Here is a 25,343-nt window from a genome sequence, read left to right as displayed (position 1 = left end):
TGGGTATCTGCAAAGCAGGAACAGCCCATATGTTCCTTTGTAAACATGTTGTTTTTGCACCTTCTGATGAATCCTGGTGCTGTGGTGGCATGATAGCATGTCATAAACCCTGAATATTTGACACATTTATTTAAAAGCACATGTGATCATTGTGAAGCTAGAACGCTGTCTCATTTGTAAGGCACACAGAATAACCATAAACCAAAGGGTCTTCAAGCTGAAACAAAATATGACATTAATACGCTTTAGACTTCGCAGCCTTTTTTTTTGCAATACATTTTTGGTACAATTATCAGCAAAAGCCGCATTCTATTCATTGTGTAGAGACATTCAGTGGTTTTGGACACAGAACAGAAATGATTGTTGTGGTGTTATGAAGCTAATCAGTCTGCATGTGATATTTTACTAATTGATTCTACAAGCTCAGTAATCCCTGGGCTGCTTCTGCAATAATGCTGGCAAAGTTTTCCTTCCAGTTTTCTTTCAAGCCAAATCTACTGGGTAAAGTGTGAAAGCCTCGACATCTAAATTTAACAAAAAGAAGAACGTCCATAGCTTTTAATAATGGGGCTTTTTTAAATATATTTTAGTGTATCTGCTTCTTGCACCAGATAAAACATTTGCTCAGAATAATTTGTTCCGGTTACCACCGGAGAGACCTTACACTAGTGGCCATTTACTACCACAGGTTAATGGTTATAATGGTTCATGTGCTGCTGAGGAGGTGGTTCGGGTATTTCTGCTGCATTCCTGCTTGCTTGCATATTCCTGGCAACATTGTTGAAACGTTTACGTAACTATGCGTGTTGTTTAGGAGGTGGATGTTTTTCTGGAGATGGTCACTAAGCAACCCTGTAACTTTTTTTTTTTTTACCGAAAGTACAAAGGAATTACACATCATAACTGTGGTTTGTAGTTATTATATCACAGCTATGAACCAATGAGATGGCTTTTCAGTATACTTTATTTTTTAAGGGGCGGTCATTAGGAGTTCCTCTTCAACAGCACTTCACACCAAACACTAGAAATTAAAATCTGCTAATTAGCATAGGTTAATTTGGACCGGAGAGTCGGAGGAAAGAAAATACTGGTAAACCTCTCCGACGACCTCTCACACCGTCACACAAGAATGCAAACGGACTCTTTGCAAACATCGTGAGGAATAATAATAACATTGCAGAGGTGCATCACTAACAAGCCCAATGGATGCTGCTGCTACATTACCTCAACTATTCCACCTTGAAGTGAGAATCATAAGTCTAATTAGCATTTCTACAGTATGTGCATTGATGTCAACATAGCAAAACAAAAACACTGTTTCAGACTACTAAACTAAAAACTAAAAGCAATATTCTATTAGTCAGTGTGTGTTTGAGTGTTACTTGTCCCCGTTGTGTGCAGGACGGCAGGAAGACTCTGGAGAACCAGGTGAAGAGGCTGGAGATTGTCGAGCGCCGGGAGACTAAACTGAAGGATGAGATCCAGAGCAAGGCCCAACAGATTCAGCAGATGGCAGATAAGATTCTGGTAACCCACCTTTCACCACTTGTGTGGAGCTAAAATAATCAGTGGAGGTGTGAGATAAACATAACTCATTGTTATCATTGCAGAGGATGTGCTATTTTGCATAATGTTTCTGAAAAACCTGGTGTTTAGCATTTACTGTTTTTATGGATGACCTGGATGTTAACAGTTATATAACTGTTATTTCTAGGTTGTTTTTTTACATATAATGCCATGGTACACCCACACAAGTGCTTTCACTTAATTCACCTGTGTTTGAGTGACGTCTTTCTCTCACTCTTCTGTTGGTTTTGTTGCATCTGTAAGGTAATACAAGTTGTGATTTGTTCTAACAGAGTTTGGTCACATCACTTATTATCCCACATCCCTGCATAGTTACACTGAGCTTCATCCTGATCACATGCCTGGTTAGTCAGAATAAGTCAAATACAGATGTGTGGATGTACAGAGGAAACGTTCTTAGTTATTTGATTTCACCGTGTTGTAGTGCTGTCTGAATGATAAGTCAGAATTATTATACCCAATATAGTGGACTCAAAGTATCCCACAATTCATCTTGAAGAGTAGTGCACCAACTGATGTTTACTAACCGAGCATCATATACCATCATGCATTGCAGGAAAAGTGACAATGAAAGACAGTAGAGAGAGAGACAGTATTGAAACATAGTTGTGGAGCGAAAATCATATATTTAATGTGAGTAGAATACTGCATCAACACAGCTTTGAATTTATTAAAATACATGTATTGCCTCACTATTGACTACATGAGTGTGTACCACTCCTGACATTCTTACCTTTCACAATAATGGCCCTAGGCGTATACGTGGCATCACTGCTTACAAGGGGAACAATTACATTAAATTAGTTTCCAATATGTATTTACTACACAACATATACCAGCCTTTATTATGGGTGGTCCACTAGTCACCATTGATCTGGCAGTTTTAACTTTGCAACAGCCTCACAACATATTCCTCTACATAGTGAGTCGGGAGGAGTGAATGAGTAAGTGATTTCATTCTCTGGATCAAATGACTGTAATGTTGATGACATACCATCCCATGCCACTGCTGAATGAAAAATTGTCACAAATGTAAATCAACATTACCTCTTCCACTCAATTTAATATTTCCCAGTATTATTTTAAGGCTAATTTACATATTTTGGTGATATTTTTTTGCTACGCCACATTAGATATGTGAGCTCCCACACTTTTCTTCTCAACTGTACCTTGATGTCTCTCTCCATCATTTGTAATTATTTTATCCAATTATTTTAAATGTCTGCCTGGCAGTCCGCCATTGGACAGTCTGCAGAGCTGCAATGCATTTTGGAGAAGTTGAGTATGCTCAGTAAGCTCCCGTTCATACTCAGGACTTCTTGCTGATATAGTGTCCAGTTATTGTTATTCTTCTAGCATTACTTGCATACACAAAATCCACAAGCCGTGCAGAATGCTCTACATACTCATCATACTAAGTATGACTCGGGTGTCATTTCCAACAGACCCATTGTGTCCTATGCCTTCTTAAAACTGCTTACTTCCTACATCATAAGTGACAAAGACAAATTGTCTACTTTTAGACTGTGTGTGCATATGTGTGTGTCCGTGTAGGCGCTGGAGGAGAATCTGCGAGAGACCCAAGCTACAGCCCAGCGGTTGGAGACTCATCTGAAGCAGAAAGAGAAGCTCTATGAAGACAAGATAAAGGTACAATTTTCAAACACATAAATACAGACGTAAAACGGCAGGCATGTGTATCCTGATGCACTACAGGAAGTGCTCTGTGCTGTGTTTGAAGGCCGTACTTTAGCTGAGTTCACTTGTGGGAGTGCTCTACGCTTGGGGGATCTACAGTATGTCATCTTCACGCCATTCTGTGTCCTGTTAAGTGATGTCCTGGTTATGGTTCTGTGGGCTGCCTGGCATTGAGCAGGTGTTGGAGGTCCAGATGAAGGCGGACATGGCTGATAAGGAGATGCTGGAGTCCAGTCAGAGCAAATATGAGGAGGAGGTGCGGGAGAAGTGCAGCATCATCGGTGAACAGAAGGCGGTAAGAATTGACCAGCTTGGTAGCGACACTCCCTCTGGCCTTTTTTTAACATTTATCACACTGACACAGATTGTCCTTGATTGGAATCATCTCTGCTCGGTTATTGTCGAGCACAAAAGAACGACCCTTAGTCTTATAACAATTAAAGCTGGTGATGTGAAGATGTGACTGAACGTTGAAGCTATACCGTCCATCATTTCTTTTCAGACCATAAATGCCATGGACTCGAAGATGAACAGCCTGGAGCAGAGGATTTCTGAGCTGTCAGAGGCCAACAAACTGGCAGCCAACAGCAGCATCTACACCCAGAAAAACATGTAAGTGCTGATACACAATTCAAACATTAAAAACGTTTCAAATGTAAACTTGACATTTCTCTATCTTGATCCATGACTTATATGAATTGACTGAGATAATGGCTTTTGTTGATTATACCAAGTAAAATATTAGCTTCAGTCATAATGGCATAATATAAGATGGAGAATGACTTATGATAACTGAAATGTACTTTGATTGTATCCTTGGAGTGTATGTACAGTCTGTGGCACGATACCAGGGTGCCTTGCCTCCTATTGAACTTTTTGCACACAAGTATGTGTGGTCTTGGCAGGAAAGCCCAGGAGGAGATGATCTCAGAGCTTCGCCAACAGAAATTCTACTTGGAGTCTCAGGCTGGGAAGTTGGAGGCCCAGAATGCCAAACTGGAGGAGCATCTAGAGAAAATGAGTCAGCAGGAGCAAAGCAATAAGAGCCGTGTGCTGGAGCAGGAAACCAGGCTCCGAGAGGTGAGGAGATGTTATAGGGAGATGGAGCAGAACGCTGGAGTGTGAAGCAGGATTCAATTGTTGTTAGACCCCCCCAGGTTTAACTTTCCCTCCAGCTGTAAAACAGTCATTCATTTATTATATTATGGTTCTAGCCAGGTGGAAACCTCCGGTTCTGAAAAGTAAAGCCTGTAAAGCTTGCATTCTCTCTCCTGGCCATCAGGAGGTGACTCCCCTGGCTCTAAAACGAAGTCAGATTGCATGGAAGTCTATGAAAAAATGACCCTAAATCTCACTTGATTTATTATTTCAGTAAACATTGTTAACATGAGTTTATGGTCCATTTTAGTCAAAGAGACCATAAAGCAGTCGTGGTAACCTTGTGATTGACAGGTTGCATTTAGCTACTAACTGAGAGGCTCCATGAGAAAAATAAAATACAAATAAAATAAATATTATAACAAAATAAAAGAAGCTTGAATGCTACAGAAAGGTCTAGAATGTTTGATATACATAAATGTGACATGATGTTGGGAAATAGTAGTGTCTCATCATCACTGTAGTGAAGTACTTCAGAAAGTGGGATTTATAGGCTACAAATCCCAACACCTGGATCATTGAGTTATTGGTATTGATCAACAACCTTAACGGTATAAGAGACAAAATCACAGCTCAAGGTGAACTGTCTGCCTCTGAGGGTGAATCACTTCCTCTCCTCTCCTCACAACAAACGACCCTTCTCCGTCTCCCTTTGTAGATCGGGCTGGAGCACGAGGAAGAGAAGCTGGAGATTAAGCGCCAGGTGACGGATCTGACCTTGTCGCTGCAGGAGCGTGAATCCCAGATCAGCAATCTGCAGGCAGCTCGCCACGCTCTGGAGAGCCAACTACATCAGGCCAAGACCGAGCTGGAGGATACCACAGCAGAGGCTGAGGAGGAGATCACTGTGCTCAGAGTGAGAGAGAGAGAGAGAGAGAGAGAGAGAGAGAGAGAGAGAGAGAGAGAGAGAGAGAGTAGAGGGGCACCAAAGGTGACGTCCCCTTTGATTTATGGAATCCACACAGTGAAATCTGTCCCTCTGTCTCTCTTGTCACCTGCTAGGCACACAGAGATGAGATACAACGCAAGTTTGATGCCTTGAGAGACAGCTGTGCGGTAGGCTGCTCACTCCTTTTCTTTGTTTACTCTTTCTCTCTGTCCAGGAAGAGACAGCTCTTCTGGCATTGAACACCAGCTGGAGCTTCACACATCATCACACACAACTAACAATCTCACCCTAATATTTCAGCCCATATGTGTTTCTGTCATTCTCTGGTCAATCAGGCTTCATTTAAAAATATTTTTCCATTGACCACAAAGTGTCACTTTAAACACCTGATTCTTTTTAATCCCACTCGTCTCTCTTCTGGTCTTTGTGGATATAATCTAGTACTAACGTCTCTGGGTTGATGAAGTATGACCAGGGCTCCACACTAATGTGGTGGTCTCATTTCAAACTTGGTGTCTAAGTTCGATTTTCTGTTGGAAGTGGGAGATTCATTCTCAATCAAAATGTTTGAATGCCATTTGTGCACAAAACAACTAAGAGAGCTGCCATTCCCCAAACGGCCACAGGAAGATACGTTTGGCACGTGAACATTCTGGGATTCGCCGTGCTACATGTACGCAATAGTAAGATACAAGTTTATTTAACATTTTAGATATTCAACAGCCATTTACATTTGTTTACACACAAAGAGGAGTTAAAGCCTGTTATAATCAAGGTCATTTTTTGTGTTAAAATGATGTTATTATTTGGTTAGTCGATATAAAGTGGTGTTGCTGTGGAGCTAACCACCTTGAGAAAACGATGTTGTCATCTTTAAGGGATTTGAGTGCCTTCAAACTTTGAAAACATGTACCCTGAATGAACACCGAGAGCATCATGGTCTTCCGTTATTCCAATGCCCTACTTCTGAGATCCTCCCACTCGCAAACTGTTCACAACGCTGTGTCCATAGATTCAGCTGGCCGACGTTCAGGCAAACACAGCCAAATTCTGCAACAAGCAGAGCTTGAAATGCCACTCTATTTTTTGCCCTACTGAGAATTGCGATGTCTGTCTGTTGAACACTTTGGCCCAGAGCATGCATACATCATCCATTTATGTTTCTCTGAAATGCCTCATTTGGAGATTTGTGACAAACACAGAGAAACATTTTAAAAAGAAGAAAAAAAAATGCAAAAACAATTTCTTCACCCAAAAATCCGTCAGGCATTTCCCACTAAACTCCCACCGATTTTGTGAACTTCTACACTTCCCTCCTTCCTTCTCACATTTTGTTTTATTATACAAAGATGAGTGTCTTTTAAGATTTAACAGCCCTTTATACAAACATGAAATAAGACCAGTATTTGAAATGTTTTAATTTTTAATCATTTTTGCCACTCCTTGACCGTTGTAGGACCCATCTAATCCAGCATTTATGATACACCAGGGAATGGTTTTTATCTGTACACACAGATATATCTAAATCTCCACTTCCCTTGAAATATACTGAACACAATCTGCCCCTCAAAGGATAACTCTTTCTTTTTGGACACCCCATGAACTTCCTCTTCAGGCCAAAATGTCAACTTGGCACACAAGACATCCCATAATCAGCAGACTGCAATACAATTTTGCTGACCACATACATTTTATTTTTAGCCACACTGGTATGACTGTAGAAAAAACTGTCAGAATATTCTTTGCTGTGTCCAATTATTTTGTATTCTGGGTTTATATTGTAATATTGGAGCACTGTAGCATCAAAGGGCCACTAGTGGGGCTTCAGGCTGTTCATTATTTTAGTATCTTTACTAACTCTAAATATACAGGGCTAACGTTATGTTATTAAACTGGAAAACTAAAAAAAAGGTGATTTTGAATGGTGTAATAATAAGCTTATAGGCTTTTATAATTGCCCATTCTTCCTGCTAAGATCTTTATGTTTTAACTTACAGGAGAACAAAGATGTATGCTGTGGGACTATAGACAGTTGTCTACCATCATAGAGTTTGTTATACCGTCTCTACAGATGTAGCTATCCTTTAACATTTTTTTTCTAAGTTGAACTACCTGCAACTTTGCCTTATTGCAGTTGCATCCATATCGGTTATCCATATCGGTAGCAATGAATCTAAACATTGTGAGTAAACCAGCTCCGCCTCCACAGCACCGCTGCTGCTCAGCCGGGTTCATAGAAGAAGCAGATGTTCTTCTGTATTTTGCACCATGAGTGTGCACTAACGCTCATTGGACTGATTGACTGCCTTTTAAGCAGTGGCTTTTTATTTGCCGCACACCCACAGCCTTCACAAAGATTACTGAGCAATGTGTATTCAGCAGTGTTGAGGATGCACAGCTCCGGATGTGATTTACTTCAGGCCTGCACGTTGCTGTATAGATCAGGATGACAGACAAGTAGAGTAAATATGGAGGCTTGCCGAATCACCACTGTATCCGTTCCAGTGTTGACTTCCTCACCCCGCCTTAAGTATTTAGTTGCTGCTGTCAGTCCTCGCCTCGGGGAAGCAGAAGCACAGAGTCAGTAGAGAACAGACAGCTAATTTATGGACTTAAAAGCTTTACCTATTTCCCCCCTGCCTCCTGGAAGTTGTGCCCATGTTCCCATGAGAGCTGAGAATAAGGAGCTCTTATACATGCAGCCCCACCAGCCTTTCACCCTCATTTCCCGCTGATGAAATGATTCTTCAGAATGCTGCCTGGGTTCAAAAAGTAGCCGAGAAATCATGCACATATGATTACTGCATCATATCACTAACCCAGATATCATGTAATAATGCAGCAGTAGAGACTATGTTGGGTGTTTTTGAGTGGGTGAGTAATAATATGCACAATTCAATGACTATAGGCGTGATGTTGTAATAGCACAATACAGTTAGCCTTTTTTTTATAAATGTACATAAAACCTAATGTGTCACTAATGTCAAAACAGCCATATGCGTTTGAGACTTTTATTATTTTTTGTTATTGTCTGGAGACTCAAATAGAAAAAATAATATTTTAAGGGGTAAAATGAATTCAGGAAATCCCGAGTATGGTTTATTGGTAGTTGTTTGCTACTAGGTTGGTCTTTACACTGGCAGTCTGAGTGTCCTGTTGACTCCCTGTAGGTGATCACAGATCTGGAGGAGCAGCTGACCACACTGACTCAGGAGAACGCCGAGCTGAACCGCCAGAATTTCTACCTGTCCAAGCAGCTGGATGAGGCTTCTGACGAGAGAGAAGACCGGATGCAGCTGAGCCAGGACGTGGACGGCCTGCGTCGGGAGGTGGCCGACCGGGAAATGCACATGAACAACCAGAAACAGGTACCGGGCTGCTGGTGGTCTGCTCTGTTGTGTTCTTTCCTTGCTCGTGTTAGTTTTCCCCAACAGTCCAAAAAAAGTCAGTTTAAAGCTGTTTCACCCTATAATTACATAAACATTACGGGGAAACACTGCCGTTTTCCATCCATTTATTGTCCACAGCGCCTTGGACGAGTTGCCTTTCCAACACCAAGGAATGACACAAACCATCAAACAGCTGACAGCTGAACCCAGTTTTTTACTTAGTCAATGCATACCAATGATGCAACCGCTGTAGTCGTAGTAGTTTTAGAATCTCTGCATGAAATTGCCACAAAATATCAGCTGTCATTAGTTGAACATTGTGAAGGGAAAAACCCATCATTTCCTCTTGTCGGAGACAGTTCTTGTAGTTCAGCTTCCTTCCCCCTGCCCACAGCCCACTCAGTCAGACACCAGCTTTCCACTCACTCATGTCATGTGATGTCTCTGCACTACCTTTGACAGGCGGCCTAGACGTCTCTCCCGCTATCACAGTGTTAAGTGTAAAACAGGCAGCAGCGACCCTGGGAATATGTCGGCATTGTTATGTGCTGTATTGTGGATGCAGCGAGATGGAGCCGGAGCGAGGAGGCTGTGTGATGCGTGTGCTGCCCCTGTGGGAGGATCTGTGTGTGGGTGTCCAGCAGCGCTCTCGGTCCTGCTGGTTGTGTAACCAGCGATGGAAGTCATAGACGAGGGATGGGGTGGTGTGTGGGAGGGATGTGTCATCCCCATCACTCCCGGGTCGTGTCAGCCGTGGATACGTCGGACTTCAGAGGGACGTGGTGTTGCTGCAGCTATATTTGTCTCTTAATGCTTTGTCTAAAGACATAAAACGCAGCCTTTGTGTAGGCCCGGTGGATAACAAAAGGTTCTGTGCCCAAACATGTCATGTTAATCATTTCACAGGACTAATGAGGCTGTTTTTCTCATTGCAGTTATTATCCAAACCAAAGATACAAACAGTCATGGTTAGTCACGTTAGTCAAACTCCAGGTGTGTTGCTAAAGCTGCGTTTTTATGTTTTCTTATGTGTGACATGGAAACAAAGAAGTTACTGTAGATAACGTTCTAACCCTGCTCGCCTTTCTGTATAAGCCTGTGATCAACAGACTGTGGTGAGACAAATCCCATACCCAACACACTGTAATATACTTCAAATCAGCTACAACTCTAAAATCCAGCCTTCATGATGATGCTAATAAATAATGATAATCAATTATGTGGTCCTTTTCCTTTGTTTTTATGTTGGCATTTCTGTAGTAAATGTATTTTAAAACTGTGGTATTGCTACTTTTACTTTTACTTCTACTACTACACCACAGTCAGGTGACAAAGCCGTCAAGCTGTGGGTGAAATATTACTATATCACTGCCTCCCAAAGAAATCTCCCAAACGCAGCAGGGGGGAAATTAATCAGCTAACTTCCTATGCAGGTAATTTCCCCCATTTTATAATAATAACAATACAGGGGAAACATGAATTTCTGAACCCTTCAATGAGCAGCAGAACAAAAGTTCTCAATGTCAATACAGTTGAAGCTGTGGAACGACATTTTTTCTTTATCTCTTCTTTTTTTACTGAACATGAAGTTGAATTGTGTCGTTGGCACAGTTTGGGTATCAACGGTATTTCTCATCGGCAGTATGTCCCGTTTTGTACCAGAACCTTGAGACGCTGAAGACTACGTGCACCATGCTGGAGGAGCAGGTTCTGGAGCTGGAGACCCTGAACGACGAGCTGCTGGAGAAGGAGAGACAGTGGGACGCCTGGAGGGCAACACTGGAGGAGGAGAAGAACCAGGCTGAGAGGAGGACCAGGGACATCCAGAGACTGCTGGACACAGAGAAACAGAACAGGTTACATCATCACCCACAGACACACCGAATCACTATACCCATTATGCTTTCAATAGTCCATGATATCATTTAAGCACAAGACATTTTTAAAAGGGTTATGAGTTTCTTTTTCAAGACAGGAAAAAACAAAATTGCTATCAGCGTTGGATCTGTTCCCTCCTCCTACACACACTGAATACAACAGTTTGGGCATATTCTCCAGAGTTTGTCAAAAGGTATTCTGGGAAATGATTTGGTTGGAGTTGGTGTAGGCAGGGTGTATGACGAGAACTGGCTTTATTAACAGAGAGCACCAAACAACGTTTTTAATGTGCCTTTTTCCTTCACCCTCAACTGTGTGTGTGTGTGTGTGTGTGTGTGTGTGTGTGTGTGTGTGTGTGTGTGTGTATATATATATATAAAAACTGTAAAATCATTATAGCTGAACTGCACTAGAATGCACTTAATGACTTTAGTGTCAATGGTTTACTGTTGGCTCCAGGCTTCGTTCAGAGCAGCGCAGCTCTGAGTCTCGCCAGGCTGTGGAGCAGGCAGTCAAGGAGCACAAGGCTGAGATCGTGGCGCTGCAACAGGCCCTCAAAGACCAGAAGATCAAAGCTGAGAGCCTCACCGACACCGTAAGCATTTCCCCATGCACTGTTGGATACGTTTTTCCTGCACAGTATTTCTCTGGTTAACAGCAGTTAACTCTTCCTGCGTTCTGTTCTCAGTTGAACGATCTGGAGAAGAAGCACGCCATGCTGGAGATGAACGCCCACAGTTTGCAGCAAAAGCTGGAGAGTGAGAGAGATCTGAAGCAGAGGCTGCTGGAGGAGGTACATTCTGCATTTATGCCATTGACCTATTGTTTTTTTTAATGCATACATTATATTTGTGCACATAACTTCAGGTTCGATTTTAACATCTGCAAATCAATTGCCAGAATGGAAAAGATTAACTTGAGTCACAGCTGTAACAGATGTCAAACTGTGCTAGCTGTGGCCATCATCGGAAAGCAATCACGTGTAAGAAGTGCAGCTTCCAGGTTGTGATGTGTAGGAGTTTTACGTTCACAGCAGGAGAAACTGCAGCAGCAGATGGATGCCCAGAAGACCCACATCTTCCGTCTGACCCAGGGACTGCAGGACGCTCTGGACCAGACTGACCTGCTGAAGACTGAAAGGACTGACCTGGAGTACCAGCTGGAGAACATCCAGGTGCTGCTACACACACACACACACACACACACACACACGCTGTATATCTTGTTTCTCCCTCAGTGTTCTGTCACTGGGCTGCGTTGATAGTGAAATACACATAAACACATGGCATGCCCCCCACAGCATACTGCACATCCCCTGTCCTCTCTGTCACCCTCTCTTTGTGAAGTGAAGTACTAGAGGAGGAATTCATGGCAGTAGTGATGTTCACTTAGCTCCACCTGCAGGCTGTGTACTCCCATGAGAAGGTGAAAATGGAGGGGACCATCACCCAGCAGACCAAGCTCATAGACTTCCTCCAGGCCCAGGCTCACGGGGGCTCCAAGAAGAAGAAGGTCAGATTGACTGTAGATTGCATGTCTTCCAACACAGGTCTGAATGTGGAACCCTGGAAAAAAATGTTGACCAAAGTCTTTCAAAGCTTTGGCATTGGACCAAAAAGCTGTTAGGATTTATTTTTTTTAGCATGATAAAAAAGGATGATACTTTCAGGTTGATAAAGGGCTCCAGACAGACAATTAAATAGACTAATTGCACGTCTGGATACCTGCGATAGAAAGGGGGGAGAAATATAAAAGAAATAACTATTTAGAGAATTATTTTAAAATAATATGAGTTTGATAATTACTTCAATAACGGGACATCCACGCATGAGTCCCTTTATTCATAAGCTGTCATTTATAACTTCCACCAGCCTCAAAGAGTTAATCCTCACCACAGTGACACACTGAATTAGAGTCGGAACCAAAGGAGCAAAGTGAACAGGTTTGCTCCCTTTGTCTCAGGGTCTGTTTGGGCGTCGTCGGGAGGACTTGTTGGCTGCCATGGCTGCTCAGGCCCAAGCTCAGGGTCAGGGTCAAGGCACGGTTTCCCCTGTGCCCTCCATCCAGCCGGTACCTCTGCAGTACAGCGACATGAAGATCGCTCTGGACAAAGAACGCGCTCGTAGCACTGACCTGGAGGAGGCCCTGCAGAAAATGAGAGGGGAGCTGCGATCTCTGAGAGAGGAGGGTGAGTCTGCTCTCGGACAGCACTTCAATCTCTGAGTGAATACATGTGTACATATGAGGTCAATGACTCAATGGTTCCAACCCCAGCGCTCCAGTACAAGGAGCACGGTAACTCTTCAAACCCGGCCGGAGCGCGGCAGCAGATGATTATGTCTGCTATGGTGAAGTCTCCTGAGCACCAGCAGGGCCCGACCAACCTGGCGCCCTCCAACTCAGAACGCAGGAAGGCCACCGCGACGCCCGAGGGTGAGTGAAGGAGTGATGTTCACTAAAGTGCAGCTGTTCCTCTCTAACAGACACATTCATGCAGGTTTATAGCTTCACATGACGTATATACCGGCCCTCACCTGCACACACATAGAGACACACATGTAATGTCACTCGCCAAAGGACCATTTATGAAACTCTTACTATCCTTTTTCTTTCACACACCTTTCAGAGAGAAGGAGGGTCACTTTTGAAAGTAAGTTGTCCAAACTTATGGTTTCCTCAGTTTGGTCTCTTATCTCTCTTCTACTTTTGCCTCATCCACATCCTTAAAAAGGCCAGATTTTAAAAGCTCTGCACTTATATAAAAATGTGAGATCCCACCAGTCGGGTCAGACGAAGCCGAGACATCTTCAAGTGCAGAGCTTTAGAAATCTGAAGCATTTTATCTGAGCCAATCTGATTTGCCGAACTCTGCTGTGCTCTTTAACTCACTACAATCCCACCTGAGCTTCACATCATACACTAACAGAGATGCACCATACGATAAACAGCACAAAACGCTGTTTGAAGCCACGCTGTGAAAACGAATGAACGGCATTATTCAGTCACTGTATTCTTACAAAAGAGTCAAAGTCACGACAACAAAGTTAAGCCTGGACGATCCCCGTCTTCATCTCGAATCGTTACAATCTGATATTAGTCTCGGGAGGAAACGTGACAGTGACATCAACAGAAAGGAGTAAAAGAAATGAACATCAAAATGTGATGATTATTGAAACATGTTGCAGTGTGCAAACAGAGTACTGGACACACAGCCAGAGACTCGGTACTGACTGGATAATGCCTAAAAGTCTAACAGTGAGAGGGCAGAAGCACAAAGGATTGAATCAATATTCTTTTTCAACCATCTGTGTCTCCAAAATGTACTTGCTTATGCATTTTTGCTCAACATCTTACAGTTCTTTTGGAAGCCTTCTTTTGTTGGACTGATTTCATAGCGGATATGGCATGGTGCACTGAGGTTTTGAAGTGATGCTAATGTACCTGACACAGCAAGACGTGCTGGAGCTGCCTGCCCTCACTGTGTTCCCCCCGACTGTATTCAGAGTTTAGCCGGCGTTTGAAGGACAGTCAGAGAGACAGAGAGAGGGAGAGAGAGAGGGTGGTGCACCACAACACCGCTCACCGCTTCACAGTGGGACTCAACATGAGAGCTGCCAAGTGTACCGTGTGCCTGGATACCGTGCACTTCGGTCGCCAGGCTGCTACCTGTCTGGGTGAGTTACAGATGTGTTGGAAGGGAAAAGAAAACGTGCCTTTATGTCAAAAAAATGGATGGAGAGTTCTTTATCTTTGCTATGTATGAATGGAGATTAAAATACAGTAAATGGGAGCCCTTTTATGATGTGTGAAACCATGATTATATGTATACACTATGTGGACAAAAGTATTCACTTACATGCCTTGACTCGCATATGAACTTAAGTGACATCCCATTCTTACGTTGGTCCACCTTTTACAGCTATAACAGCTTCAACTCTTCCACAAGGTTTAGTGTGTTTATGGGACTTTTTGACCATTCTTCCAGAAGCGTATTTGTGAGGTCACACACTGATGTTGGAGGGAAGGCCTGGCTCTCAGTCTCCACTCTAATTCATCCCATAGGTGTTCTATCGGGTTGAGGTCAGGACTCTGTGCAGGCCAGTCAAGTTCATCCACACCAAACTCTCTCCTCCATGTCTTTATGGACCTTGCTTTGTGCTCTGGTGCACAGTCATGTTGGAACAGGAAGGGAACATCCCCAAACTGTTCCACAAAGTTGGGAGCATGGAATTGTCCAACATGTCTTGGTATTCTGAAGCATTCAGAGTTCCTTTCACTGGAACTAAGGGGTCAAACCCAGCTCCTGAAAAACAACCCACACCATAATCCCCCTCCACCAAACTTTACACGTGGCACAATGCAGTCAGACAAGTACCGTTGTCCTGGCAACCACCAAACCCAGACTCATGCAGCTGATCGTCATGGAAACCCATTCCATGAAGCTCTCTACACTGTTCTTGAGCTAATCTGAAGGCCACATGAAGTTTGGAGGTCTGTAGTGATTGACTCTGCAGAAAGTTGGTGACCTCTGTGACCTCTGTGCCTCAGCATCCGCTGACCACGCTCCGTCATTTTACGTGGTCTACCACTTCTTGGCTGAGTAGATTTCAGAACTGGAATGGTTGCACAGGTGGCATCCTATCACAGTACCATGATATATATATCTATATATATATATACCCATCCTATCACAGTACCATATATACACATCCTATCACAGTACCACGCTGGAATTCACTGAGCTCCTGAGAACGACCCATTCTTTCATACATGTTTGTAGAAACAGTCTGCATGCCGAGGTGCTGCTTTTACACACCTGTGGTCATGGAAGTGATTGAACACCTGATTTCAATTATTTGGATGGGGAGTGAATACTTTTGGCAATATAGTATATTTATATAATCTGATATTGAGCCTAAAACACTTTAAAAACCTTACAAACTTTCTTGACCTGCATGGGGTAGTGTGTGTGTGTGTGTGTGTGTGTGTGTGGGGGGGGGGGGGGGGGGGGGGGGGGGGGGGGGGGGTCTGCAGGACCACCATTGTGCTTTAATGACTCACATAGAGATTCACAAGTAAAAACAATACCAGCATCACTGTCGTGGCTGAAAAATGTCATAAAAAATCCTAGTATGTCATAAAAAAAAAAGTCAGTAGTCATATTTTTTGAAAAAAAAAACATGGTATAGCATTTTTTTTTAAATCGTCTCCTAAAAGAAGAAAAGGTAAAAAAAGAAATCATAGTATTGGATCTTATAAAATGTAATCATATACAGGGTCGCCCATGAAGTTGGAATCATTTGCAATGTTTTGTGTTTTATAAACACATTCTAGGCATGAATGAATTCCACCTGGGCCATCGGGACACGTCATGTAATCATTGCACCCGTCAAATATAATATGTATTTTTGCAGGCTTGGGTCTACCATCTGTGTGGAGTTTGTTCTCTGTGTTAGCGTGGTTTTTCCGGGTTCCTCCCACAGACCAAACACATGAAAGTGATGACTCTTAATAGCCTGTAAGTGTGAATGTGAGCTTAAAGGTTGTCTGTCTCTGTGTCAGCCCTGCCATAGACTGGTGACCTGTTTCCTCTCTCCTCAGAATGTCACGCTTTGTGCCATCCCAAATGCTCCCCCTGCCTTCCGGCCACGTGTGGCATGTCCAGCGACTGTTCCCTGCATCTGTCCGAGGGCCTGAGCCGGGACAAGGGCAGCGCCCCGGGTCAGCAGCTCAAGGAGGCCAGCGGACACATGCACTTGGAGGGCTGGATGAAACAGCCCAGGTTAGACACCATGATGTCATTGTTGAAGTTTTTCTCTCACTCCTCTCTGCCATTCAGCTTTATTATTTTGGTGCATTGCAGTCTTAAAGTTTCCACTCAACACATGCCAAATCAAAGCTATTTTTTCTCATGGTCAACAACATGTTGTTCCATATATTCACACGGGCCGAGATGCAGCCGGTCGTCGTGCATGGGTGCTCAAAAGTCTATCTGGTTTACACAGATAGACTTTACCCCTTAGAGACACACATAAACCCAACTGACTAAATTGTGAAAGTCTGAAAAGCTTTGAATATTATGATGGACGTATTATATGATAAACATCTCCATGTTCTATTATGTCTTATTAGTTCTTGCAAGGTTTTTAAATTCCAAGGCTATTTAGGGACCCAGTATGCAGACATATTCAAATATACCAGTGTTAGAATGGGTGAAAGTAAAGTGGGCATGTCTATAAAGGGAGACTTGTGTCACATGTTGAGAGTCCTTCTGGCACTCTTACTTATGTTCTGTAATGTGTATTTATGTACTCCAACCAGTTTAAATGAAGGCATTTGTAGAGTTTCCTGCAAAAACAGCTGAATCTATTTCATCATATTGCAGTAATGTAGACGTTTGGTTATGTGTTTGCAGGAATGGGAAGCGAGGCCAGGGCTGGGAGAGAAAATACATGGTGCTTGATGGGACTAAAGTGTCCATCTACGAGATCGAGCCCAGAGAAGGTCTGTCTCTTTTACCCGGGCAGCAGAACAACACATTTCATAGATCTACTGGAGCACATGACTTTTCATGCTGTTTTTTTATTCCCCTGTGTGTGTTCTCCAGATTCAGTGAAGCCACTGGAAGAGTTTGACCTTTGTTTGTCAGACGGCGAGGTGATCGTTCACGGAGCAGTGGGGGCGTCGGAGCTTCCCAACACCGCAAAGTCAGGTACGATAAGCAAAGTGTGGCGTCCTTTCTATGTTTTACATGCTTGGAAATCTCTCACACTTCCTCTCGTTGTATTCTTCTTTAGAAATGAATTTTAGTAAGGCTATTGCACTCTCAGGGGTCCAGAGCGCTCCAGTTAAAGGAAGCAGAGTTTGATTTGACTTTAAATAACTATGAAAACCGGTGCGAGTGTAAAGTCTACTTACAGCATGTTTCCTGTGTGTCAGATGTTCCCTACGTCCTGAAGCTGGAGTCCCATTGTCACGCCCCCTGCTGGCCCGGACAGTTGATATACTTCATGGCCCCCAGTTTCCCAGACAAACAGCGCTGGGTGGCCGTCATGGAGTCCGTGGTGGCCGCGGGGCGAGCCTCGCGGGAGAAGGCCGAGGCTGATGCAGTGAGTATCTCTGGAGCAGGCGGGGGATGACTGTCTTGTCTATGGCCGCAGAGGTAAAGCGTGCTGTTTAACCGTGCGGAGGCTAATCATGACTTGAGAATTCATTTGAAGACGTTTTAGGTTTACAGTTTTAACGGATAACTCCCAAGTTCATTTATATGTGTCGTTAATTGTCCCCTTCTTCTCTCCTCTTCTCCTTCCCTCCTCTCTTTCTCACCGCTGTTTGTTGCTTTGTCATCACGCCACATTGTATGTCCGGTAAATGGGCGTGTTTTGTTGATTTGCTCTATTCTGCCCATTCCATTGGGTCCCATCGCACACATAGGCTGCTGTGTCCAAAAGACAAATGGTTCTGTCTCCTCTGGTCCAGGTAAAAAAGTTACAGACATACAGACGTACGACCGACTGACCGACACACACACTCACACACGTCCTTCACGAGGCACGCAGTAGTGCATGTGTCTGTCATTGTGTTGGTGGGTCATCCCCCCCCCCCCCCCCCCCCCCCTGCTCTCACCTCACCTGCTGTGACCACTCCTCAATCTCACTATCCTCTGCTACACTGTCACTGTGCAAACTCTGTGTCCACGTAATAGTTTGAGTGTTGCTGGAGTTTATATTTGGCGTCTCGTATTCCAACCACAGCACACGACTTCTCTCCAAGATGTCTGATCATCTTTGGGTCGATCCCCTTCAGTCCAGAGGACCAGGGATCCGTGGGTTTTTACCTGCTTGTGTACTCGTCTGTGTTTTACCCTGCTGTCCCTCTGCACACTCTAGAGACTGGGACCCAAGTCACGTGACCCGGACTCACCAATGAGACACCAGTCACTAACTGGACAATATAAACTTCATTTTGGATGATTAGATGTTGACTGTGACATCTGACTTGAAATTCACATTCTCTTCATCTTTTCATATGTGACATAAATAATTTCTCATGCTGTTATTAGAGATAGAATATTAATCCAGCTAGACCAGAGTGAAGCAGCTCATGGTATCACGCAACATGTTGAGCATTATCTGATAAAAGTCGACGGTACATTTTTTATTAATGTTGATTATTTGAAGTTTGAATGTTTTATCAGTAAGTTACACTAACATACAGAATGTAAAGTGTATTTGTAGTTATGGATTGAAATGTATTTTAAATGTACATAAAACCCTTTTATTGCTTTCCTCAGCTGTTTAGCCGAGAACATTTGGTAGTCATATCTTTTTACACATATGTTGCACAATAATTAGGATTTTCACAAAAATAATATACAGTATAGTCCGATAGGAAACGGACCCCTCTGCAAAGACCCCACCCTCTCTATTACATACATATATGAACAGGAAATATTACGTACATGACCTCTCTTCCTTTTTATATGACGATAACTTTGAATGTGTTTTTGTTAAGGTAGCTAAAGCATTTAAACCCGGAGACTGACTTGTGACTTGGTCCCACCTCTGACGCTGTTAACCTGCACACAGTCCTGCAGCCGTCCAGCCCCCTCTGTTCTTCTCTGCCGCCTCCCCCTGAGGTCGTGACCCTGTTGACCCCTGACCTCTCTCTGCTCTTACAGAAGCTGCTGGGTAACTCTCTCCTCAAGCTGGAGGGAGATGATAGGCTGGACATTAACTGCACCCTCCCCCTCACAGATCAGGTACCATTCCACTGGATCACATTGATCTGAGCGTGACTGACTGTGTGCTACTACAGTCAACATGTTTGTACTTTATTTCTTAGATTATATCACATATTTCTTTTATTTTCATGTTGATCTTTTAGAAAACATCTTTTCTCTACAGTAGAAGGAATGTTCTTAATTTATGGAGGGAGCACAGAGCAGATGCTCGGGGATCTCTGCCAACACTCGCCACATGTCGGGCCTGTTTGAATCTGCACCATGGTTACCAGCATAATGATGCCCATGTTAATGATGATGTTTTCTTACTGTGCTGCAGATAGTCATGGTGGGCTCCGAAGAGGGTCTGTACGCTCTGAACGTCATCAAGAACTCCCTGACTCACATCCCTGGCCTGGGATCCGTCTTTCAGATCCACATCATCAAAGAGCAGGAGAAGCTGCTGATGATCGTTGGTGAGGCGTCCAGCTTCGTCTCCGTCGTCACATGATAACTGAGCAGGATCTGAGTCTAGACTTTAAGTCCAGGGAGTGGGGGTTTTCTCATGAATCAAAAAGCCATTATAAGTAACTGGCATAACTGAGGCCCTATAATTATTATTCATCATTAAATCTGCCATTCAAATCACTCTGGTGACACGTATAGATGTGTGACAGACGACAGCAGGATGACTAAGACGTGGATTGTCTTCTTGTCCTGCTGGAACTTGTGTGAACGGCCGTGTTTAATGTGTGTGTGTGTTTAATGTGTGTGTGTGTGTGTGTGTTTAATGTGTGTGTGTGTGTGTGTGTGTGTGTGTGTGTGTGTGTGTGTGTGTGTGTGTGTGTGTGTGTTGCAGGGGACGAGCGGGCGTTGTGTCTGGTGGAGATTAAGAGAGTGAAGCAGTCTCTGGCCCAGTCCCACCTCCCCAGCCAGTCTGAGCTGGCTCCCTACATCTTTGAGACGGTGAAGGGCTGCCATCTGTTTGCTGCTGGGAGAGTACGTCTTCCTCTCTTCTGTCAGACTTCACATTAAGCTTCCTGACTTTCTTTTTGTTGTTGCTGGTGAAAACAATGTGACTTTAGAAAGTGACGTCTGCATTCTTTTTACAGATAGACAACGGGCCGTGTATATGTGCTGCTATGCCGAACAAGATAACCATTCTGCGCTACAATGACAATCTCAACAAATACTGCATTCGTAAGGTGAACATGACCTGTTAGTTCAGTTTGTCAGAACAACAATATATATACTATACCTTATTTCCAAGCATTTATGTGTGTATATATATTTTTTTCTTTTTTTAATATATATATATATATATATATATATATATATATATATATATATATATATATATATATATATATACGGGACATCCAGTATTGATTCAAAGGAGACTCAATATTTAAGTGTAAAATACAATTCCATAACTGCAACCCGTAACCTGAATAACAGAGAACATAATAACCACCAGGACTACCCAGACTGTTTGATGGTCTCACAATACGAGGGTTAACGTACGTTAACAGAATATTGAACTCAGGAACCGTAGATACGCTTCCAAACAGAAGAGAAGAAGATCATTTGGATGTCCTTCCTTGTTTCCTTTATTCATGTGTTGACTACAAAGTGCCGTCTGCTACTCAAGTCTCCATTCTGTATCTCACAGGAGATTGAAACTCTGGAGCCCTGCAGCTGCATCCATCTGACCAGCTACAGCATCATCATCGGCACCAACAAGTTCTACGAGATCGAGATGAAGCAGTTTGTGCTCGAAGGTGAGGAGAACCTAAAATCTGCACCCAAAACCAACAAACAGCAGCAAACCTTGTGTTCTCCTGCAGAAACATGACACACCTACATGTTATATGTAGTTTTTGTTGACCTTGATCAGTTGAAACATATTGTGTATTGTAAATATTAGGGTTATTAGGGTTTGTGCGATGCATCAGGTGCCAGACGACGGCAGGATAACATTAACGTGTTTGACCCGTCCACTGCAGAGTTCCTGGACAAGAACGACGTGTCGCTGGCGTCGGCGATGTTCGCCGCCTCGTCCCACAGCTTCCCCATCGCCATCATGCAGGTGGCCAGCAGCATGCAGAAGGAGGAGTACCTGCTCTGTTTTCACGGTGCGTTCAAGGCAACTAGTTGATGTCCCTATTTTGCTATACAATAAATCCAAAGTGCCAACACACAATCCAGTCTTTGACACAATAGGAGGCACACCAGGGAGTGTATTAGTAATCTTTATCTGTGTGGCAGAGTTTGGAGTGTTTGTGGACACATATGGACGAAGAAGCCGCACCGAGGACATTAAGTGGAGCCGCCTGCCTCTGTCTTTTGGTAAATACACTTTGCAACTCCTACTGCTGCTTTGTGATGCGTCCATACAGCAATAGGCAACACAGTAGGAGATGTTGACGTTGTTTCCCTGGTGCAGCCTACAGAGAGCCCTACCTGTTTGTCACCTACTTCAACTCTCTGGACGTCATCGAAGTTCAGGGACATGCAGCTCTGGGGTGAGACAGACCGGCGACCTTCCAGCACATCTTAAACCCTTCAGATGCTTCAGGTGTTGGCTGTATTTCCCACATTACTGTCTCTGCTTCCAGCCCCACAGTGCTGGCTCACCTGGACATCCCCAACCCTCGCTACCTGGGCCCAGCCATCTCCTCCGGGGCCATTTACCTGGCCTCCTCCTACCAGAACAAGCTGAGGGTCATCTGCTGTAAGGGAAGTCTGATCAGAGAGTCTGGAGAGCTGCAGAGGACCGGCTCCAGCAGAGGGTCAGCTCCCGTCCTTCATTTAAACAAAACATGCAGGCGTTACATTGGTAATGGTGTGTAGGTGGATTAAACACTTGGACACCTACACAACACTTATAAAACCAAGTTGTTGTGAAGGCCAACAGCGCCACCTGCTGTACAAACATAATATCGTCTTTCTTACAGTCACTTGGTTTTCATTGTAAGACACTGTTGTGAGTCGATGCTCTCTCCTGTGTTTTCCACAGGAGTCCCAGCAAGCGAGGCCCGCCCACGTACACGGAGCACATCTCCAAGCGTCTGACTTCAGGCCCCGGTAGCCACGACGGCCTGCACCGGGAGCCCAGCACGCCACACCGTTACCGGGAGGGCCGCACCGAGTTCAGGCGGGATAAATCTCCGGCCCGGCCGCTGGACAGGGAGAAGTCGCCCGGCAGGGTGCTGGACAGTCGCAGGGAGAGGTCACCCGGGAGGTTTGGGGACAGCAGCAGACTCCATGCCGGGTCTGTCCGCACACAGCTCGCCCCCGTTAACAAGGTAGAGTAGGGCGACCTGGTGGGGAACCCAATAACGGCTGTCATGCACCCTTTTCTCCCCTCGTTACCTGTCTGTCCAGTGAAGTCTACAACAGATGCACTTACTGTATATTTGTAGTTCAGACCGCTGGTCCTCAAGCGGTTTGGCTTGTGGTCGTGAACAAGCCAGCCATTAGTAACCGCTCGTCACATGTATGTCCTCAAGTTCTAAGTCGAGCTAAAGACAAATGTCAGGCTGTTCCATTTGAAGAGATTAAACTCTCCAGAATATCACAATATTTTTAATATAAGTAAGTAATGTTTGTTCTTCTTTTCTATCGTGTTAATCAGCTTGAGACCCTCAGAATTCTCTTGTGAATAGAAACAGCAAAGCAAGAAAAAAGGAAATACAGTTTAAAAGGTGTGCAGGCAGCACATAGCAATAAAACCCAAGGGGGAAAACTATATAAAGTCATAATTATACAATATTCAATATGATTATTAAAGTTCTAACATGAAATATTAAGCTTAAGCAGTATATAAAATTGAGAACGTATGAGAATATTTTGAAAGCAGCAAAAACATTTTCTCTAGTAGTAAAAAGGTTTTCTAATATTGAATAAGCAGGTTGGAACTTGGATATGATTATTTTCATTATTACATATACATATTGTACTATGACATTTTGTCATTTGTACATTTTTTGTGGCATACTTTACTATTAATTTTTATGACACACCGTACTATGACTTTTATAGCATACTATACTATGACTTCTCATGGCATAATACAATATGAATTTTATGTGGCATAGTATGACTTTTATATTTTTTATGGCATACTATATTAAGACTTTTTTAGGATTATACTGTTTATGACATTTTGTATTTCACTTTTTTAACTTTTTGTTTTTTGTATAATATTACTTTTTTAGTATGCCTTGTATAGTATACCTTAAAATTTATTTAAAAAAAGTAATAGTAGAGCATGCCATAGAAATGAAGAAAAAGTCATATTATAGTATGCCATAAAAAGTCATATTATTACATGCCATGACTTTTTATGCTGTACTACACTATGATGTTTTAGGGCATACTATAATATGACTTTGTATCCCATACTATACTATGGCTTGCTATGGATATAATAATATTCTTTTTTTATTACTTTTTATGGTATACTATAATATTACTCTTTATGGCATACTATACTATGACTTATCAGAGCTTTTATGTTATATTATAATAACTTTTATGGCATATGTAGGAACTAACACATACTTTATGACTTATGTCATACTATACTATGACTTTTTATGGCACACTATTCATAAATGTGTTATTTTTTCTACTGCTCAGATGCGAACATTTAATAGTAAAAGGTGTAAATATGAATATAAAATATCATAATGTAATATAATAAAGACACTGTCGTGCAGCTGTAGTCAGTCGGCCCTCTAGTCTTCACCTGAAAGGTGAGAAACACAGCAGGTCAACCAGCGTGGTGACCCTCTGCCCTTGTGCTCGTCTTGCAGGTGTGGGACCAGTCGTCGGTGTGAATCCCTGCTCCTGACTGGAGGTTGAAGAGAAACTGTGGGAAGCCCGTGATCCACTCTGGAGTGCGAGCACACACACACATGCACCCAAACACACATCACTCGGGCTGAATGTCGGCCTCATTGCCTGTACATAGTGCAGCCTCACGTCCTCGTTCAGCAACACATGACCGCCTGCACTGGGAGACGTCTGCTACGACAATCCTCTGTTTCCGGACGCCTGCTTCCTCGGGACCAATCCCACAGTAGGTTTGGTGGCAGGGAGCCGGCGCTGATCTACGGGTCAAGTCCACTTCATGACGCGGACTCAAAGTTGTACATATCGCTGTCTACGTTTTTATAGATAAAGGGAATAGTCGGCTGGTGAAGCCATGTCTATTTTTTTTAAAAACTGAGTTTCTAAAGATGTTGCAGGGGGATTAACGATGTCGTTGGTTGAGAAATATAATATCAACATTTCATTAGAATCTGATGTTTGTGATGATGAAGCGGTCCGAGGAGGCAACACTTTGCACATGATTGGATTTGAACAGGAGTTAACGCTCGTTATATGACCAGTCCTCTTTCTTTGGATCCAATGCTTGGTCCTCTTGTCTCAATAGCCTTTCATATATAATTGCTTTATTGACAGTTGTCGTCCTGCCATACATTGTAAAATGATTATTAAGCAATGTTTTGCTCCAAGTGTTCCTTGTGTTGTTTTTAGCAAACCTAAGATCGAGAACCATGCAGCTCTGACAGACATTGTGTGGTCTGGCTGGACGACGCTGCCTCAGCTAGCTGTTAGCACGCCGCCGCTGCTGATTATGGTGCAGACGTCCGTGTCCGTGCAGTGATATGAAGTCATGTGATCGTCAGGGGTCGTCCTTTCTCATAGCGTTTCTTTAGAGCCAGTAAGACCACTCCATTCGTCACAACAGTGAGCATGACTAACTTAGAGCAGCACTTTGTCGTCGTTCGATCTTGATTCTCTCGGTTGTTCTTTTGTCACGTATTCACTTGAATTTGCATTCAAAAAGTAGACTTTGATGTTAAGACAGTAACTTAAGATTTTCTTGATTTTTAGAGACGTAAACATGCATTAAACATGATTGAAGTGTCTCTCTGTGTGTGTGTGTGTGTGTGTGTGTGTGTGTGTTTTTACCTGCAGATATTCCATCACGTCAGCTTTAATCAGTGAG

At 43.3% G+C, this 25,343-nt stretch overlaps 1 protein-coding gene across 9 annotated transcripts in view; it reads left to right on the top strand.

Annotated features, from left to right (window-relative positions):
• The window catches only part of citb (citron rho-interacting serine/threonine kinase b), a 39,821-nt gene extending 14,558 nt beyond the window's left edge, over positions 1–25,263 (top strand). For 2 of the 9 annotated variants that reach the window (XM_084024506.1, XM_084024505.1), the window contains exons 9-41: positions 1,402–1,527; positions 3,142–3,237; positions 3,464–3,580; positions 3,788–3,897; positions 4,191–4,365; positions 5,102–5,299; positions 5,446–5,499; positions 8,503–8,700; positions 10,384–10,577; positions 11,059–11,194; positions 11,288–11,392; positions 11,633–11,773; positions 12,004–12,111; positions 12,562–12,787; positions 12,874–13,032; positions 13,226–13,249; positions 14,103–14,273; positions 16,201–16,381; positions 17,015–17,103; positions 17,207–17,311; positions 17,539–17,708; positions 18,034–18,078; positions 19,280–19,360; positions 19,662–19,797; positions 20,181–20,320; positions 20,434–20,526; positions 20,994–21,102; positions 21,328–21,456; positions 21,590–21,670; positions 21,768–21,846; positions 21,940–22,113; positions 22,341–22,629; positions 24,142–25,263. In XM_084024506.1, coding sequence (XP_083880632.1) covers positions 1,402–1,527; positions 3,142–3,237; positions 3,464–3,580; positions 3,788–3,897; positions 4,191–4,365; positions 5,102–5,299; positions 5,446–5,499; positions 8,503–8,700; positions 10,384–10,577; positions 11,059–11,194; positions 11,288–11,392; positions 11,633–11,773; positions 12,004–12,111; positions 12,562–12,787; positions 12,874–13,032; positions 13,226–13,249; positions 14,103–14,273; positions 16,201–16,381; positions 17,015–17,103; positions 17,207–17,311; positions 17,539–17,708; positions 18,034–18,078; positions 19,280–19,360; positions 19,662–19,797; positions 20,181–20,320; positions 20,434–20,526; positions 20,994–21,102; positions 21,328–21,456; positions 21,590–21,670; positions 21,768–21,846; positions 21,940–22,113; positions 22,341–22,629; positions 24,142–24,165 — 4,263 coding nt within the window. In that variant the 3' untranslated portion in view covers positions 24,166–25,263. Of the gene's footprint in view, positions 1–1,401; positions 1,528–3,141; positions 3,238–3,463; positions 3,581–3,787; positions 3,898–4,172; positions 4,366–5,101; positions 5,300–5,445; positions 5,500–8,502; positions 8,701–10,383; positions 10,578–11,058; positions 11,195–11,287; positions 11,393–11,632; positions 11,774–11,991; positions 12,112–12,561; positions 12,788–12,873; positions 13,033–13,225; positions 13,250–14,102; positions 14,274–16,200; positions 16,382–17,014; positions 17,104–17,206; positions 17,312–17,538; positions 17,709–18,033; positions 18,079–19,279; positions 19,361–19,661; positions 19,798–20,180; positions 20,321–20,433; positions 20,527–20,993; positions 21,103–21,327; positions 21,457–21,589; positions 21,671–21,767; positions 21,847–21,939; positions 22,114–22,340; positions 22,630–24,141 lie in introns of all 9 variants that reach the window. The other 7 variants (XM_084024503.1, XM_084024502.1, XM_084024504.1 and 4 more) reach the window with 7 other exon arrangements.
• The last annotated feature ends 80 nt before the right edge of the window (positions 25,264–25,343 follow it).

Source organism: Eutrigla gurnardus (assembly GCF_963514095.1).
Source record: "Eutrigla gurnardus genome assembly, chromosome: 13".
Lineage (NCBI taxonomy): Eukaryota > Metazoa > Chordata > Actinopteri > Perciformes > Triglidae > Eutrigla > Eutrigla gurnardus.
Note: the sequence above shows the minus strand (reverse complement) of the source record. Positions and strands in the feature narration are given on the sequence as shown.